At 24.8% G+C, this 20,555-nt stretch overlaps 2 protein-coding genes across 4 annotated transcripts in view; one reads left to right on the top strand and one right to left on the bottom strand.

Moving 5' to 3' along the window:
* Positions 1-20,555, top strand: part of LOC112598166 (probable multidrug resistance-associated protein lethal(2)03659) — a 42,510-nt gene that overhangs the window by 671 nt on the left and 21,284 nt on the right. For all 3 annotated transcript variants that reach the window (XM_025344545.1, XM_025344546.1, XM_025344544.1), the window contains exon 2: positions 19,923-20,006. In XM_025344545.1, coding sequence (XP_025200330.1) covers positions 19,930-20,006 — 77 coding nt within the window. In that variant the 5' untranslated portion in view covers positions 19,923-19,929. The remainder of the gene's footprint in view (positions 1-19,922; positions 20,007-20,555) is intronic.
* Positions 10,755-12,338, bottom strand: LOC112598167. Its single transcript, XM_025344547.1, has 3 exons — positions 12,099-12,338; positions 11,028-11,975; positions 10,755-10,966 (listed from the first exon to the last, which is right to left on the bottom strand). Exons 1-3 carry the CDS (start codon positions 12,330-12,332, stop codon positions 10,757-10,759), a joined length of 1,392 nt encoding a protein of 463 aa, XP_025200332.1. The 5' UTR covers positions 12,333-12,338; the 3' UTR covers positions 10,755-10,756.

Here is a 20,555-nt window from a genome sequence, read left to right as displayed (position 1 = left end):
ATTATTATTATATTATGCAATTATTATGGAATAAGTTACGAAGTATAATGTCATAATAATAATTGTGATTTGCGAGTTTAGTAGTAGGTAACACATTTATCTATTTATATTATGCACGAGAGCACAACAATGAGTAGATAGCTATTACGGGACGGCCATGCTTTGTGTCTGAGAAATTTAATTTACGATGATATTTGCATAAAACGCTGACTTGTGTGAAATTTCTGGTGGTTTAGCTGGTAAGTAGGTACTCTATTCATATTTGTTTATTTATTTCAATCAAAGCATATCATAGAACCTAGAATACTATGTGTCTATGTGAGTATCTTTAACTAGGGTGTCTTTATAGTAATACACATATTTTTATAGTACGCATCAGAAATACCTATTTACCAATGATTTAAAAAAAATGGGGAAATATGTTTATTGAGAGTTGGTAAAGACTGCTTCCATTTCAATTCTTTATTCATCCCTGATACGTCCCCCTTCAAATAGGTATGGCGTGATATACACAATAAAATATTTTATACTAGAATATTACAGCTACCTATAGTAATAGTGTGTCACTACATCATTATACGTTTTGTGTTGTCCATTAGTATTCGCTCATGTTTTTACTATTGTCAAGGTCCAGTTGCGATTTTGGCACTGCCGCGTCGCATATTTTTATTTTGTACAAGTATATAGTATTTAGCTGCAGGTTAATGATGATAATAATAATAATAGATATATGTGGTGTGGAGAGGAAAACTGTTTTTGAACTCGTGCCACGAATGTTTTTAAACATAACTGTAGCATATAACGCCCTCGAAAACGACTGACAAACCCCACTCACACTTCAGTTGTTTCGATCGTCCCATCGGTAATAACTAATAAATTTTCACGATCTGCAGTCATGAGTGTGTTTTGTTATTAAAACCATTAAATAATATAATATACGTTTACAACTCCGGTCTTTTTAAAAACCTCTCCCGCGTAAACTCACTGGTTGGACATGAACTTGTGGATGGTCTGCAGGTATACTACCCCATCTTTTTCTATCAACAAGTTTCTCGTTCCTGGTTGATGATCCATTGATGAGGATCTATTTTACGAGGTCTCGCCTAATTATGTCCCAAAGTGACCTTTTTTTTTTTTTTTATCTGATTGCAAGCTCCTACAAAATAGTTAAGAAATACTGTTTTTAATGGTTATCAAAATTAAATAAGCACATATAACTACATTTTACGTATTTCGATGTAATTAAAATTGAATCTATTAGATTTTAAGTTAGGAACCCACGGAAGATATTTAAATATATTATTAAAAATTACATCTTTAAATAATATAATAATCTCATTATGACTATATTAATAATTATTTTCTTAACTAAAAGTTTTTTATTTGTGAATATGTTATATATATAAAAAAAAAATTATATTTCTTTTATTTTTATGATAATTTTATTTATATCATACGTCATATTTTATAACATTTAAATAAAATGAAGATATGTTATTTTTGTAACTAATGTATGTCGGCTGAAATTGTGAATTTCCGAATTTTAAACTCAGTCAAAAATATTATATAACTCGAACGCGCAATATAAGTAGGTTAGGTATAACATTGGGATGAGATGGATTCAGTGCAACGAATGATCATAGTTTCGATTCTTTGCAAAGTCGATAGTTTTACAATAATGAATACCTATATATTTCTTATTATTTCTACGTCTATGATCATTATTATTTTGGGTAAAATAAAGAATGATTCGTTTATTATTTTTTCTTATCTTGTTTTCAGTGTAGCTTATTAAATGTATGAATGATGATACGCTGGTAATTTCATTATATTTTCACGTATCTTTTCTATTTCAAGATAGGTACGTGAAAAAACGCTTTAATTTTTCCAGTGCATTCGTTTTTTAAAATAAAACGAATTTTGTATATTTTTTTATAATCTGAGTAGTATCAATGATATAGAGACGCAAATATCATCAATAGTACATAAGATATTCAAATTGAATTGTATTTTAAAAATTATTTGTAGTTCTTTTTTTATTTAGATATTTTTAATAGTTTTTAATATTGACCATACATTTTTCTCATTATTCTTTTTAATTTTATTTTCGTATTAAGACTGTTTTCCGCACTCGTTTTTGGTATCGCCGACATTGTCATTGGTATTAACGAAAAACGATGGTACTCGAAATTTGTATGTTACAAATATTATTACAATATGCGTTTATTTTCTATCACATATAAGCACGGTGTGTCATAAGTCCGTAACGTATTATTTATTCAATTTAAACTTGTTTGTGGAACACTTTCTGTCTTTTTAGTTATTAATTATTAACAGAGTAGTTATTACACAGAAAAATCAATTTTACTGATTTTAACAAGACTATTGCATTTGGAGTGTTTATTTTGTTGAATAATGTTACGTTTATGTAAAATCGATTTTTTATTTCTTTTTAGTGTTTAATTTTTGTATGTGTTATAAATTATAATAGATGTCACGTGTTATAACAACGGGATTTCGATATAATAAGTGTTACGCTATAATTTATAGAACATATTAGTACACATATAAAATACATATTAAATAACTTATTATGTTGTGTAGAAATTCTAAATTTAACAGTAAAAATGTTTATGTATCATCTGATTTTTACTTTAAACATTAATGACAAATTGTTCTAGTTTGAAATTCTATAGTTATTGCTTAAATTATGGTATGCGTGCATTTGTCGGCGCAGCAATGAACATACTAGTAGTTGAGCTAGTAGCATTATGTATACTTCATGAGTAAACATAAAAATGTAATCTACCTATCATTATTCTTTTTGTGTAATGTGTGTCGACTATAGAAAAATTAACTATTGTTCACAGTATCTATGCGGTATTGTTTACTGAGTTCTTTACCTAGTATCTGTTATGCATTAAAATATTTTTAATACTTATAATCTTGTAGGTGTTGTCTAGTTGCCCTCGATCTGACCTTTTGTCTCGATTGTACTCTGATAAAAAATTGTAGGGCTTAAAATGATTCATAGATTGCTCACTTGCTGTCATAAGCAGTTAGTATCTTAATTTTTTTCAACTTTTTGTGTGTATATAATTCGGTTTAGCTAGAAATAATTTGAAATATGATGGTGTGGTCAGAAATTAAAAAAGACAAATAAAATAATCTAACCTGTAAATAAAATATTTGTGCGAATACACTTTTAGGTGTAATATTAAATTTAAACGATCTTATTTACATTTTAAGACTTACCCACATATTTATTCAATATTATAATGTTATGACTAAATACTCTAAACTCTAGATTTCTAGAATCTAGAGTCTATATAGATAATTTATGTTATCACTAGATATTGTTCATCATATAGGTTTCTATAATTCAAAATATACGACCATATATAAATATTATTTTCAAGTGCCAATTGACATTGAACAATGTTAACATAATTAATTTAAATTTAATGAGTTATTCTCTATGATAGTAAATTAATTCACATGCAATAATTGCATGGATAAAAAAAGAAATTAAAAAAAATTTTCTATATAATTTTTTAGTTTACTAAACTAATAAACAAATTAATATATTTTTTTTAATAACCCAAGATAACCAAATTATGTATGTTAATATTTAAAAGATTGCATTATTTAAATTGTTATATGAATTTTAAAATTTAGGCATGGAGCGAGGTAAGGAGTTTCTATATAATAGAAAGACAGTTGCAGTGAACAAGGAAGTAACTTTATATAGAGATTTAATTTAGTTAATTGATTTTAATTTTTTTCAACAGTTCTGAACTTAAATCAAAAAAAAGTTTACATATTAAAAAAATTAATAAATTGAAAGTCATGTTAACTGTGAAGTAACTTAATACTTATAAGCTTTAATTTAATATCTGTTTAATTAATAGGCGCCACCTTTCCGATAGAATTGGAATCCAGAAAATATATTTTAGTTATTTTTTCAATAATTTCTAATCAACGTATGTCTTTTGATTACAATGCAATATTTTTTATCACGCGTATAGGTAATAATCTGAGTAAGTATAATAGGTATATCGATTCCACCGATTTTTTATTGACTCCATTGGTAACTGTTCATAATATCCATCTGTTGACTTTTTCTATGTATAGCTATTAATTTTATCAAATCTTAAATTTAATAAGATATAAATAATTGAAACAATAAACTGTATTATGCAAGTCTTTATTTTCAATTGTTTAGATATTATTTTTGAAATAAAAATATTATTTATATACCAGGGATGGGTAACTGACGGCCCGCGTACTTTTTTTATCTAGCTCGTACTATATATTTTCAAATTAATTGATAAAATGTTAGCGTTTATTTGTATTTTATTTTATAACGTTTTTTTATTGACTTTTTTTTTGTTTTTCCGTAAAATTTTAAAGTTTTTAAAATTGGTCGTAACCTTGAGTTATCTATCCTTGATTTATATGATAGATTTGTTGAATAACGTGCTTAAAATATTATTAAAAAATGTAGGCAAATATAAACTTAGTTTAAACTTTCTAGCATTTTATAAATTTAAAACTTGTTGGAATCGATAGGTTGATAATATTATAAATAGCTAGTGAACCAATAATCGGAAAAATCGATAAATTTCTAATAAACTTGCTTTATTCCATATTTTTTTATCGTTAGGTGATCCAAGAAAATACATTTTTTCTCATTAATTTAAATGAGTCTTGTCGTTCATAATTAAACACCATATTTTGAATAAATAAAGACTTAATTTAATATTGAATATGTCAGATACTAAAAATATGGCTTTACTACTAACATTAATTTAAAATTATTTTCTATGGCTAATTTATTAAAAACTGCATCACTTAGTTTTATTCTTTTGACAATTACTTTGAATTTCATCATTTTTTTAATATAATATACAATTTTATAAAACTAACACCTACTAAAACTATGAACTCAAAAATTAACAGCTATAATTCTCGATTAAAAAAAAAAAAAAAAAAAAAAAAAAAAAAATGACTGAAATGTGAACTAATTAATTTATAATAAACTATATTATATAAATTCTTAAAATTAAATAAATAATCTTGACTTTTAAGCGGTATAGTAGAAACAATAGCTTATTACTATGTTAACCATATCCACATTCTGCAGTGATAATTTTACTTAACACGATTAAAATTATAAACTCCAGGTTGTGATATGATAAAAAATATTCATTTATCTTGATTGACGAATGGCGTTGGCGGATAGGTTAAATTAGGTAATAGTAATGTCACCCTTAATTCACTAAAAAAATTATCGCTCGTGGATTCTTCTCGTTCTTGGCTTCTCTGATAATACTATTGTTATAGGTAATACTAGTGTTACCATGACAATATTTAATAAATGAAACTATGTCAAATATTTATTTTATGTTTAAGAGGCTTTTATATATTTGTTTTGCAGGACATATTTTGTAGTATATTCTAAGTGGTATTGGTGTTCCCATGGGAATATTTATTACATATAAGTATGTATAAAATATTTTTAGTTTAAGAGACTTTTATATATTTGTTTTGTATAAGATATTTGTAGACACTACAATTTGTAGTATACCCTGACACTTAACTATAGTACTTTCTTTGTACAATTGTACCTGGTTATTAAACATATTTATGTATACTTTGAAGAGTATATCTATACTGATTTAAGTTGATTCATTCTAATCCATTATTATTTAGTACAATTATATGTGTTTTATCTATATATATTACAACAGTTAGGTATGATGGCCAATGGCGATTCTTTTCCGTCTCTACGATGCTATAATACAGTATTTCGTCTGTTTTTTCAAAATAATTCAGTAGAATACTATAAATTCTTAACTACTTAATTAATTAAAAATTATACTAATGAGGAGTAATGTCCTTGCCAGTTGATGCGTATTTGTTTTTTTAAATATATCATTTGTGATTTGTCTATTAAATTTAAAAATAACTAAATAGATAGGTATGTTAAAAGATCACATTAAAACTAAAGAAAAAAAATCCATCTTAAAATGTAGTAATAAGTGAGATGAAAACAGTGATATTATTTAAAAATGTTTACAATTATTTAAAAAGTGATAGTTATTTGAAATTTATTATAGTATATGAGGTGAGATATTGCTAACTTTTATTTAGCATGAGTTGTAATATTTACATAATAACTAATGACGTATATTATAATTAGGGCCCGGAACTTGTTGGTTTAAAAATATGTGAAAAATGCACGAAAAAAAATGCATAAAATGGCATAAAAATATTTAAAAATGATATTAAAAATGTATATTTTACTGTAAAAATTGATAAATGGGTATTGTTTTGATACAAAAATTAAAATATTAAAATTATTTTTATTTAACTAAATAAAACTATATATTAAAATATATATATATATATAAAATACTACTATTTCGATTATTCGGTATCATTAACCGCGATAACCGATTTTAAGCACATAGGTGTCCCGGGCCTAAAATAATATCTGCCTACAATTTATTTAAAACAAGCTATTAAAAACTGCATGTGTTACAATAAAATGTAACTTTCAACAAGAAAAATGCAAATATTTGTAAAAAAAAGTACAAAAATGAATAAAATGCACCAAAAATACTAAAAAATAACCGTAAAACATAAAATTCCCTAAAAATGCAAATTAAAATTGTACCATTAAATTCTATACTTTATGAATCAAATTTCTGTATAGACATGCATTAAATGTGAGCGTTAGAAAAAAAGATGCAAATGCATCAAGTTCCGGGCCTTATTTATAATAATATATGAAGTAAAAGGTGGCGACGAAATATTACGTGTATTTTTCAAATGCCAGTCATTAGCTAACAAATGGTCATTGGTAGTTGTTAGTACCAACGGTTTTAAATTATAAGCAACGGGCTTTATTTTTATTTAAAAATATTCGTGGATACTAAAGAAACTTTTAAAATATTATATTATTATATTTTATACACATAATAATGTTTTAAATTCAATTCAATTAATCGATTTAACTATTACAATAATGAAACAAATTATTTTAATAGCAATATAAGTATTTCATAAAATATACTTATGCCAGGTTGTATGAAGAATTGATTAATTGATGGACTAACTGTGGACTACTAAATCATGATTAAGAACCGTTAGCTCACTATTTATTTATTAAATTTTAAGTGATTGTTCATGCAACCTGGCATTATTGATAAAGGTTAACAGACCGTCTTTGCTTAGAATAATTTTTTGTGTGGGAAGATTTATCATTAAATTCAAATTTAACTGATATTTTACAGTGTCTTACTCAATGACTTGTTAACTTCGACATCTATACTACATAAATGCCATATTCATATACATATAACTATATACACCTACTTTTTGATTATTTACTTTATTATAATATTTTATATAAAAGAAAAAAAATTGTTAATTGTATAGTATTTTGTATGATTAATTTGACCTTTTACATAAAAACTATTTAGAATCTGTCATCTAAATACCTTAATTTTATAAAAAAAAAAAAGGTTTTCAATCGAACATTTTGATAATTATTAAAATTAAATTCTTGTTTTGAGTAAAAATCTTATATTTATTAGGATACAAATAACATAACTATAAATAAATTAAGTAATTTATTTCTTGTCTTATTATGATTGAATGCAATATTACATTAAAATGTTTCACTGATGGATAATTATATATACATAAATTATAGGAGTCACAACAATAGAATGGAATGTGTTTTTTCTTTCTTCGTATCTTAATTCGCAAACTTTTACTAAATAATTAATATTCGTATTTCTAAAAATGTTAATATTGATGTCTAAAGTGTTATATTGTCACTGAAGTTTTTCATCGCTATAGAGTTGAGATAAAAATATTCTTTTATTACGGTTTCTTGAAGATATAATATATATTATATATATATACAATTATTACTATAGTATATATTATTTATATGTATATTGTAAGTAAGTACCATACATTCATCAACATTATATATACATTTATGTCAATGGCATTGGAAATCGTGGTCTTTCATTTATATTATAAAAGTTTATCAAGGTTTTTATATAACTTAGTAAAAAACAAGAATATGTCTAGACCCTTGCCACTAAACTAAATTTAATATGATTTAATAATAAAATAATATGACATACGTGTTAAATATACTTTCAAATTATTAATTAATTTTTTTTTTGTTTTACGTACGATTTGAATTATTTTCTAATAATTGAATGAATTATAATATATTTTAATATATAATATAATACATTATATTATTATTATCTATTTTAAAGAAAAAAACTTATCTATAAATATTTCCATACTGTGTGAAATTTGAATTTATAAATGATAACGTAAAAAAAGTGATACATAAAAGATATTTGAATTTATATTGTACAACAAGCTTATGAATATTTTACTTTTTTCTACCTACTCATTTATTTATAGGTCTATATTTCTAACCTTTTCTGATACAAATGCGTAACTTTTAAATTAACTGGTAAGAAAATACATTCAAAAACTAATGTAATAATTTTTGTACGACTAATTAAGAACATTTTAGGTGCTTATATTGCTGACCTTTTCGATAGGAGTAACTTTTAATTTTGTTGATAAAAAAAAAAATAATAGATTTAGAAATTAATTACTATGTCAAATGTATACATCAAATTAAAAACATTTTAGAAATTCTCTTTATCCTATTTTCACCTCATTGTAAAACTTCTAATCAAAGTCAAGAATAGAGTACAAAAATATTGATTATAACATAGAGTAGTCTATTCTATCATAAATGATAAAACTAATTGAGATTAACCACGTTTTTAACAGTTGAATTTAAATAGATTTTTTATTTTGAAATTGGACAATTGAACTCTGTAATTTATCACTATTTTAAAATAGTTATATAGGTATGTTATCGTTAGTAATCGCTTTGAAATTAATATGATAGTTGATAACACAACTGTCGTAATTGCTTCTATTGTTCACCCCAAACAATGATGATGTATTATTTGAACCGCGTCGCATAAAACCGTGATGACGATAAAAAACGAGTATTTTTTAATATTTACAGCTATGAAACGTTTTTAGTTTTTAAAAAATATGTACTTCCTATCTACGTGATGTATGAAACTGGTTGCTACAATAATAAGGGTCTATAATACCAGTGGTGTCCAACCTTTTGTGAAGACTGACCCACATCATATGAGTAGAAGTTGTTATAGGGCTCATACTTTTTAATAATAATACGTACACTATTTTATTTTTATTAGTTGATAAATGACACGGGATCAATGCCGTGGACATATCTTCAAAATAATAAAATATTTTTTCAAAATTGGCTCGGGTTGATCCACTAATCACCTGTATAATCAATGTGCTCCTGTGCTATTATACTAAGATAAAACACTATTAAAGTTTATTTGATGCTTAATATTTTGTACAATATCTTCCATGGGCCTTGGATTGAACGCCTCTGGTCTATATCATATACTTACAAAGAAATTAGGTAATTGTTAACAGAGAAAAAGGTCTAAGGACCAAATTTGTTAGAATACAATACTATATAACCTATTTGACAATTTATACTAATTAATATCGAGAAAGAGAAAGAAGTTTAATTATAAATATAACAACATTTAAGAAAAAAGATTGCGTACACTGTAGGCCTTATCTTATGCATAGATATTTGACTATCATTTTCTAACAATGTTTGCTCTTGACAAACTATTGAAGGAATGGAGGACGTGCAGTTTATTTATTAATATGCGTATAACCTATAGTATAACACAATAATTATACTAATTATTACAAGTGTATTAAAGTCTTGTAAATCAAAAAATAAATTGGTGTATACGTAACATGTTTGGTTATTAACGCAAGTATACAGATTGTTTCTTGACTATGATCGTAGGTACTATATTATAGTTAAACCAACTACTTAAAATTGATAATTTAACTTACAACATTCAATATTCAAAAATGTTATTTAAAAAAAATTTATTATCGGAGATAAAACGATTAGACTAGATTATTATCTTTACGTTCTTTGCTATACTGTTTTTAAACAAGTACAGTTAATATTAGATATCGTAATTTTTATTTTTGTTTAGATACTTAGTTCTGTAGTATTAGGTACATTTTAATGTATTACCCTTCAATTAATTTTTTTTATTACACTAGATTACGCATGTTTAAATAAAAGCGATTTGATATATTTTTCTCTTAAGTTTAGGTACATCATACATGTAGAACATATATCACTACAAGGCAGCAGAATATATTATAATATTACTACATTTTTATTCAGGGCCGGATTAAGAAAAAATTCGCCTCAAGGCAATGGTTTTACTTGCACTCCTATAGCCCTGGCCGTATATCATTTGCGCATCGTCTGTTTACCTGAGCGAAAATATCGTACATCGTTTGCGCATCGGCGGAAAATTATCGTTTGCGCATCGTCTGTTTACCTGCACCAAATTATCGTATATCATATGCGCATCAAAATTCTAAACAATAGAAGGGTATACAAATGTACCTACACACATTTAATATTATATAGATAATGATAAATTTTAATATATATAGGCACAAGTTTTTATTCAATAAGCATTACAATTTTATAAATTATAATACAAATATACATATAGTTTGAGAAAAAATTATTTAAAAATAAATTGTATTCAATTAAATTAAAAAATAAAATAAATAAATTGTTGAAAAACTCAGTTGAATAATAATATTATAAATAAATACTTGGTATATTGTAATGTCCCATTATTCTTACAAAATGAAACCTGCTTATTTCACCGGTAGTATACTTAAGCCAATGTTTTTGAATATATTCAAGTTTTTGACGTTCAGGAGCCCGTTGTAAATGATTGATACCACCAGAAATATCTTTAATTTTAACATACGTCTCTGTCTGTATTTCCTTCAACGTTTCTATTACCTAAGTATATAAAACAAAATATAATAATTTATTAAATTAATAATTTATAAAAATGTCATACTTTCCAAATTGAAGGATGAGTACTGTAAAATTGTGCATTATAATGCGAATGAAATGCCTCAGGTCCATTGGTAGTTTTAGGTAAAGTTGATGGAATTTCTGCCCACATCTCTGGTGGAAATAAACAATTTTCTTGAATATAATTGTCATATATGTAATCACTAAAATGTAATACGTCACTATTTGGAGCGATTTCGATCAACTCACAAAACTGATCAGAAACTTCTTCAGGGGAAATAAAAGATAGACCAAAGAAATATTTAATCCATTTTCCGACTTCAGTATTAGCTTTATATTCATTTCTTAGAGCTGGGAAATCTTGATTAAGCTTTCTATACCAAGCCTGTCCTAGATGGAATCGGCAACCATATATATCACATAGTGGAAAACAGTGCTGAATTGCTAAATGTGCACTCTTTTCGAAATCCACTCTGATGGATTTTGGTTCGAATACTAAGTTATTCGAATTACATAAATTGATTAAAGATTGCCACATTTCAATATAATCGTTTGTTGTTTTTCCGGTTAAAAAATAATAAGCTAAGGGTAAGTATAGCCCGTTTTTATAAATATGGATCGTGTACAGTTGATAAAAATATCTTGGACAATATCTGAAGGTTCCGTCTGCTAGAATGAGTTCTGAATTGTCACATAAAGTTTTTAAATTGGTTTTACAAGTTAAAGATACAACTTTATTATCATTGATATAAAGAAATTGTTCTTTTTTAAAAGTTAAAATAGTTTCCTGAGAAATTAATTGCGAAATAGCTTCATCATATGATTTCGGCAATACTGGTAAAACCTTCCTTCGTTTTCTATATATATGTTGTCTGTAGTTGGAAATATCATTAAGCGTCACATGATCTGCTTCGGATATTGCTTTCCGTATAATTTTGTTAGGTCTTGTTGATATTTCTTCAGTAGCTTTCCTCTTTACGGTGTTTTTAATCTGAAAAAAATTAATTAATTATATAAATTAGATTATTTTAACAACATTTCATGTATACTATATATTATTATGAATATGTTATTTCCAATTTCTGATTAATTTATAATTCTTATTTTGACTTACTTCGTGTTTTTCTATCTCCGAATCCGTCAATTGGAGATGGCGTGTGTGTTCTCCGCGTATTTCTAACACCGTACTTCGGTGTTCATCAATTTTTATTGAGGCATAGCAATCTTTTTTTGGACACATAAATATAATCTCACCATTTTTCAGAATTTTCCTTTCTGTATAAAAATACTTTTGGAAAATGGCTGCAGCTTTTCCACGATTTGAATTAACGAATTTTAATTGATTCATTTTTACATGTACTCAAAAGTCAAAAAAAATATTGTATAATATTATAATGTACCGATTACCGAACCGTTTACGTCTCGTGTGTCACGCGTACGTCTCGACAGCGTCTAACGAGTGTTACTATCCAGTAATCTACTATCTTTTTTTTTTTTTTTTTTGAGGCATCGACGACGCTGCCGGAACTTGATATACTTATGCGATAAAAATGGATAATAAAATGGAAACCCGTACACTTTAGTTGTTAATCTCATGCTATATCGTATTATTATATTTATATTATATATATTTTAAAACAAAAATACCTATACAATATTTGAAAATAAGTTAGATATTTTCGCACAGGTAAACAGACGATGCGCAAATGATATACGGCCGCGGGTATACACCTTTTTTTTCAGTTCTATTGTTAAATAATATTGATGCGCAAATGATGTACGACCTTTTAAACGATCGATGCGCAAACGATGTATAACCCAAAAATAAACGATGCGCAACTGTCTTACAAAAAAGGTCAAAAATAACAATAGTGATGCGCAAACGACAACCGGCGATAGCCCTATACCCTAAAATTTTATTGTGCTCTGCCCAATAATCTTTGACGCTCATATCCCATATTATAAAAACCATTGTACCTGTATATTATACAATTTACAAATATTGCAATAGGTATTATAATAATATATGAAATATACATTACCTAGTTATAACAATTATATTAAAGGGAATAATAGTAAGAATATCTAAAATAACTAATAAGATAAAATATTATGGAGCATTTATTTGTGTTTAAATTTGATATTTTGATAATGTATTTAAAAAATTAACCTGTAAACATTTTTTTACAACAAGATTACCAATTAAATTTATAAAATTTATATTATTCAACATATTATTTTCAATGTTTAATAGACCTAAAACATGATTGCTGAGAGATGAGAGTAGTAGATCTTAATAGTTCTTTACTCTTTAAGAACTGGAAATGATCTCTCACTCGAATAATTTGTTAATGCAGCTGAAAGATATATTCTAAAAACTTATGTAAATTAGGGAAAAACTCATCAAAATTATTAATCTTAATAAATAAATACATATGTAGCACTGAGTGATTTTCAGTATTTTTAAATTCTATCTCCTTTAATTAAAGGGTTAAAAAATGGTCGCATTCATTTGTTGAAATTGAGTCATTTTCAAAATCCCAAACAAACCTAAATTAAAAATGAATAATGCATAACAATTAACAATATTGATAATTATTCATTATAAATTTGTAAGAAATTTAAAATATGAAATTACTCTATTTTTAGCTACAACATTGCAAGTGTCTCTGATATCTTGAGTGTTTGGTAGAATGTAGATTAAACAATATTGGAATTCGGGTTACAGACTACGAGCGCATGTAAATTCCACCGATTGCGACCTTTATGGATCTTTTTTCATATAAATTCCACTAGTACAATTTTTTCACCCGAGAAAAAAATGTGAATTCCATTGGTATTTTTTTATTTTTATTTATATATTTGGGATTTACCCTTTTACATTTGTGATATTAATTAATATTACGTTATAAGTATGATATAAAATTATTATTAAACCACAATAACTATAAAATAATACAGTAGAATCTCTCTAATCTGCCACCTTCGGTACTGGGGGTGTGGTCGGAACGAGAAGAAGGTCGGATTATCAGAAATTTATTATATTTTACATTACTTAGAAAAAAAAGTCAGTTATAGATTTTAGTTTAGCAAATGACATTCTAGACTTATCTGTAATATTCCAAAATACGCACACCGATAGAAACGATACGAGAGAGGTCGGAGTACTAAAGCGGACAAGCTATAAGAGAAATATTAAACTAGCAATTAATTTTATATAATATGGTGGGATCAACCGGAGCGGCGGACCAGCCGAGGGCGGATTAGAGGGGTTCTACTTTAGTAAGCAATTATAATAATAAGTTACAATAGAAAATAGGTATATAATTTATGTATAGATTTCTTATTTATACATAAGTAATATATTTAAAATTTAGATACTTATATCAAAAATATGTAATAATTAATAATGATCACTTGTTAGTAGTTACTTATTTTACCATCGGTGGAGTTAACATGTTTTCAGGTCAAAAACCAGTGGAATTTACATGTTTTAAATTAAACCCAAAAATCGATTACCTATAAATCGGCAAAATTATTGCTAAGGCTACAGCCGTTGCTGCATAAAATATACCTAAATTATTTATAAATTTTAATTTTATACACTAATCTGGAAATAATATACTATAATAATAATGTTATCTTGTTTGATCATTATTTTAATTTATAATAACTCACGATCAACAATGCCGGCTAATAATTTTTGGAAATAAACGATTTTAAACCGTGTTGTTAATTCACAAAGCTTAAGTACACAATAAATGGAAAATACAGATAAAAATAAACCAATTATTATTTATCTCAATTCAAACAAAACAAAAATATTAAAGCAATCAAGAATTTTTTAGTTAATTTTCAATAAAATTCAATACAAAATCTGTCGAAAAAAAAACAAATAAATAAAAATATGACTTGGCATCAGATTCTACTTTGCGCCCTTTAAAATTTAGCACTCTGGGTAGTTGCTTATGTATTGTTTATATGTTAATGTTAATCCGGCCCTGTTTTTATTTAATATATATAATATATATGTATAATAAATTGGTAGATATGAATTTATTACTTATATTAGAGTATATTCTATAGTTAGTATAGTTTTTAATTTTCTGTGAAGTATGTGTATAAATAATTTTCCTCCGGGTGTATTTATTTATATTGTGTATGATACCTTCTGATATATGTTTTTAGTCATTACTTATTAGCTTCTTATAATAATATTTTTAATTCCAATTATTAACCATTAATACCATAGTATTTAATGTTTTGTTTGTATAGTGATAAAGGTAGTGTAATTTATTGTAATTGATGATAGATAGTTGGATTTTAGATTTATGTGAAAACTAAACCTGTATTATAGGTTTAAATAAATTATCGTTATCACAGCTATTTTACGACAAATATTCATCTCATACACATAATAATTAATATTGTAGAATTAATATTGAGGTACGTACTTTTATCACGGATAGAGTTATGATAAAGTATATTATATTATGTTTTGAGCATAGATTATTAAATAAGGTATATGTCTATTGTTTGTTTATTTATATTTTCTTTATGATATTTATGATATCTGGAGCTGTTAAACCTTATTAGTTATTACTTATTTTTAACCATAGTCGTTGTAAAATTATTTTAAATTTAAAATAGTTGTTTTAGAATTTTATGGATAATTATAATTTTAAACTTTTATCCTAAGGTTTCTTATATAATCATACATCTGAACAATTTTTACTGTTATTATATTAAGAGATTTGAAAATTTGAAAATATCCTGTAAGCCTATCTTAGGTTAAAGTTATTTTCAAAATGTAAAACATTAATATTACTTAAAAATTAAAAAATAATTATTATATTATATTGCTTTGAAATGATCCAAATGAGATCATTAAATAAATAAATAAATTATGAGATCATAATTCCAAAATCAGTCAATATTCCAAATTTTAATGTTATTTTATTATGATTATATCAATATTATTTTATGAAATATTTGAATAATCGAGTACTTATATAATTTGGTATGGTTCAAAAATGTTAATTTAATGGTCAATCAAAAAATTTTTTACATATTTATATTTATAAATCTGGCTAAATGATAAAAAAAATAATAATTTTGTGACTATCTAATTATATAATGATATATTCGTAAGTACGAAGTGTGAACATTGCGTAACACGTAAATGTTATCATGAAATAATAAATAAATGAGTTCATTAACCGTGATAAAGTTTATGTAATTTATATAAATCATGCCTGAACAATATGGTGTGGTCCAATTTCGACTGAAGTGAAGTTTATTTTAGTCAAGATAATGATTAGGAAAAGTTTCTAACTAAAAAATAAATAAATCTTTGTATTATAAAAAAATGAAACTTAACTTTTGAGTTATTTTGCCTTATTGTTTATTCTATCATAAACAACATAGCAGGAAAAAATAGAAAAAAAGCACTTAAAAATTTCATAATTGAACGTGTTGTAACATAATAAACACTTCCATACTACTTTACTACACTTTAAGTCAATCCATAAAAACAAGCAAATGCTTTAAGTTTCGAGCCCTGGAAATAACTAATAAGGTTCAACAGCTCCAGATATCATAAAGAAAATATAAATAAACAGGCAATAGACATATTATACCTTATTTAATAATATATGCTCAAAACATAATATAATAGACTTTATCATAACTCTATCCGTGATAAAAGTACGTACCTCGTTTTACAATAATAATTAATACGTGTATGAGTTTTGAATATTTGTCGTAAAATAGCTGTGATAACGATAATTTATTTGTATAATACAGGTTTATTTTTCACGTAAGTCTAACATCCAACTATCTATCATTAATTGTAATAAATTACACTACCTTTATTATTACACAAACAAAACATTAAAAACTATGGTATTAATGGTTAATAATTCGAAATAAAAATATTATTATAAAAAGCTAATAAGTAATGACTAATGACTAAAAACATATACCAGAAGATATCATATACAATATATAAATACACACGAAGAAAAATTATTGATATACGTACTTCATAAAAAATTAAAATTATACAAATTATAGAATATACTCTAATATAAGTAATAAATTCATATCTACTAATTTACTACACATATAATTTATATTAAATAAAAATGTAATAATATAATATATTTTGCTTCCTTGTAGTGATATAAATACGTACTAACATGTATGATGTACCTAAACTTAAGAGAAAATTATATCAAATCGCTTTTATTTAAACATTGCGTCATCTATATAGTGTAGGTAATTAAGTAATTAACTGAAGTGTAATAAATTAAAATGCGTACCTAATACTACAGAACTAAATATCTAAACAAAAATAAAAATTACGATATCTAAAATAAAAAAATAAAATAAAATATTATTTTCACTAAATATATTCTAATTTTAATTATCAATAACAATATTTATTCATTATATTAAATAGATTATTGCTCTATAAGTATATAATAATGTAAATTAAAATTTTAATGATTTTTTTTTTATTTACTATACAAAATATAAGACTCTCCATATTATGTTTTTCTATTAATTATTTTTATGGTAGAAATTCGAATAAAATTAATTCTACATTCTATTAATATTAATTTTTTGATTTTATCCAATTTTTATATCATCTAAATATTGGTTTATTTGAATTCCATTTAGAATTATTTTTTTGTAAATGTGAAGATTTATTATTAAGTTTGCTGTCCGCCTTCCATGTTTTATTTTCTTATATTCTTAAAAAAAGTTTGTTGGTTAAGTACTCTGTGTATGAATTATGTTTCATTTCCTTATGTAATAACATAATATGTGTAAACTTTTTATATACTTGCATACATTTTTGGTTGTACACAAAATCAATAAGGTTATCGAAGGTTATTTATAATCAGTAAAACTTTGTTTTAAAGTTCGTACCTATAATATATTTTTTACTAAATTTATATTACCTATTAAGCAACTAAACATTGGAACTCATATTATATAAGTATATAAATAGTTGGAATATACCTGGTTTAACGTAATGATTTTATACGCCCTTGACATAATATTATACCTATAGTTTCAATGAACGATCATTTTTATTATTGTTTTGCTCAATGTCTTCTTTTGTTGTGCATGACATATGTCAGTATATATAATATATATATATTCATGTAATATTCTCTAATTACTCTATTATTCAAGGTTGCTCTTACAATTCGTTCAAATGTTAAATAGTTCATTGTTTGTTAAGTTTGGAGATCTTATAATTCATTTGAGTTAGAGTAACAGTGTTATCTTATTGTCATTACTTATCTAATTTTTATATTTTATTACTACCATTAATTTATTGAAATAATTTAATAACAATTATTTAAGATGTTTTGTAACTGTTAATAATATCTTGAATAATTTGTATACAATTTACATATTGGGCATTGGTGGGAATGAAATATCAATTTAACTTAATTTAAGCAACAAGTTTCAGTTGCCGGTTTTATTATTTTAATAGATGAATTATAATACATACATTTTGTACTTACTTATTAAAACATCACATTTTTTTGTTCAGTAGTTATTGAAAAAATCTTATAAAACAACAAGATAACAAAACCTGCGGAAGTCATTGCTCTGTTGTATAGGTACTCAATGGAGGATTTATACTTTAGAGTATACCTGGTCATTGATATGAATGTGTTATAAATATGAAAATTCAATGATTAATCATTGCATACGAATAACGACAATGATTAATCATTGCATACGAATAACGATGTTGAGCGGAACGGTGGGCCAGTCTCTATTTCTAAGAATATTTTACGATTTATTAATGTTAATATTTGTAATTTATTTTTCTATTAGTATCTAAGTTAAGTTGTAGACATTTTTTACAACTTTTTATAAGAATATTACATTATTCCTATCATGTTAACTTATGAGGAAATGCCTTTTACCGTTGATGAAAGACTTCGTAATTACTAGAATAATAGGTTTATCGTGTACAGAAAATATTATCAACAGTGCAATATTTTAAGTTTCTTAAACTAATTTTTTGTGTTACAACAAAATAATTATAGAGAAAAATCGTTATTTTACGTTTGAATATCTAAATTTATCAATATTTTAACTTCAAATAATTATTATAAAAAGTTATATGGGTTTACACTAAACTTTTTTTTTATTTTAAGGGCAGTAAGAATGTCAATAATATAATGGCTTTGTGTGGTAATAACTTTTATTTAATTTGTAAGTATTAGTTATTAAAACTGAAAATTGTATAAATATTCAGCTATAAGATAATTTACACATTTTCGTGATTTTGACAAAATTGTATTTTTATATTATGCTTATAAAAATAATTGTGACTAGATTTTCAAAATGTAAAATTATCGTTAGATAAACATTTTAGAAACTATATGTAACATTTTCAAGTTGTATCACTTTGAAAAAAAACCCCTTATAATTTTGAACCCAATGCATTCATCGCTCCTGCTTGGAATCTAATATGTAATGTAATCAATTGTACAAATGTACAATAATAAGTTATGAGTAAATCCTGACTACCTGTTTAATGTTTTTGTATAGATATGTGGCTATTAATTATTTTTTAAGTTAAATGATTTATCATCCTAAATTAATATTTTTTCAATCATTCGATTTATTAATGCTATATTAAAGTTGTATTAACAGGGAAGTAGGGAACAATATATTTAATATATCATGTGTTAACTTTATGGTCTTTATTATTACCGATTTCATATCGTAATTCGTGTTTGAAAATTATAGATTTACAATGCATAGTGTCTACTCATTATTATATGTATATTTCAATATTTGCACAAGTCAGTGATGATAAAAAAAAAAAAAAAAAAAAAAAAAAAAAAAAATACAAATATTTGGTATTGTAAACAATAATTCATATTTTATTTTGTTTTAGGTAAATTATGGACGCTGGATTTAAAAAAGAGCGGCCTCCTCATCCTAGAGCCAAAGCCAACATTTTTGAAATCCTCACATTTGGGTAATTAATTATGAATAAATTAAACATGTACATTGTTTAGTCTGTCAAAAATAACTGATGAGTTGTCTTTTATATGTATAACTTAATTCTTAATTTTGATATGTTATATTATCAACCAGTACTGTTTAATTTAGTGTTAATTTATAAATGCAATTAATGGAATAAATGTGTATATTTATCTACTAATTTTTAGTGTGAAAAATTTTTTTAATAACAATGAATTATATTTTTAATGTACCGTGTTTCAAAAAAAAAAAATTGAAAACACTGTAAATAAATGCGATGTGTTGATAATAAAATAATATACAAAACAGGAAATACGTATAACATTTTAATAAAATGTAAGACTGCTCGTCACACGTGCAAAAATATATATATATATATTTTTTTTTATTATGCTTTTATTGGAATAACAGTATAAATAATAACAAATTTTAAAGGATAATTTAAAGCAATACCTATGTATTTATATTTAGGATTACTAGAATGATACTATATTATATCTTATTATTTCTAAAAATATAAGTAATAGTAGTAGTATCTCTGCGT

Source organism: Melanaphis sacchari, unplaced genomic scaffold, assembly GCF_002803265.2.
Source record: "Melanaphis sacchari strain LSU unplaced genomic scaffold, SCAv2.0 Contig45_pilon_pilon, whole genome shotgun sequence".
NCBI lineage: Eukaryota > Metazoa > Arthropoda > Insecta > Hemiptera > Aphididae > Melanaphis > Melanaphis sacchari.
The sequence above is the reverse complement of the archived record's forward strand: the minus strand, read 5'-3'. Positions and strand labels throughout refer to the sequence as shown.

Coding starts and splice junctions, on each gene's coding strand:
- LOC112598167 (XM_025344547.1), bottom strand. CDS start 12,332: ATGAATCAATTAAAATTCGTTAATTCAAATCGTGGAAAAGCTGCAGCC. Junction 11,976..12,098: donor CGGAGATAGAAAAACACGAA/GTAAGTCAAAAT, acceptor AATTTTTTTCAG/ATTAAAAACACCGTAAAGAG. Junction 10,967..11,027: donor CTCATCCTTCAATTTGGAAA/GTATGACATTTT, acceptor TTATATACTTAG/GTAATAGAAACGTTGAAGGA.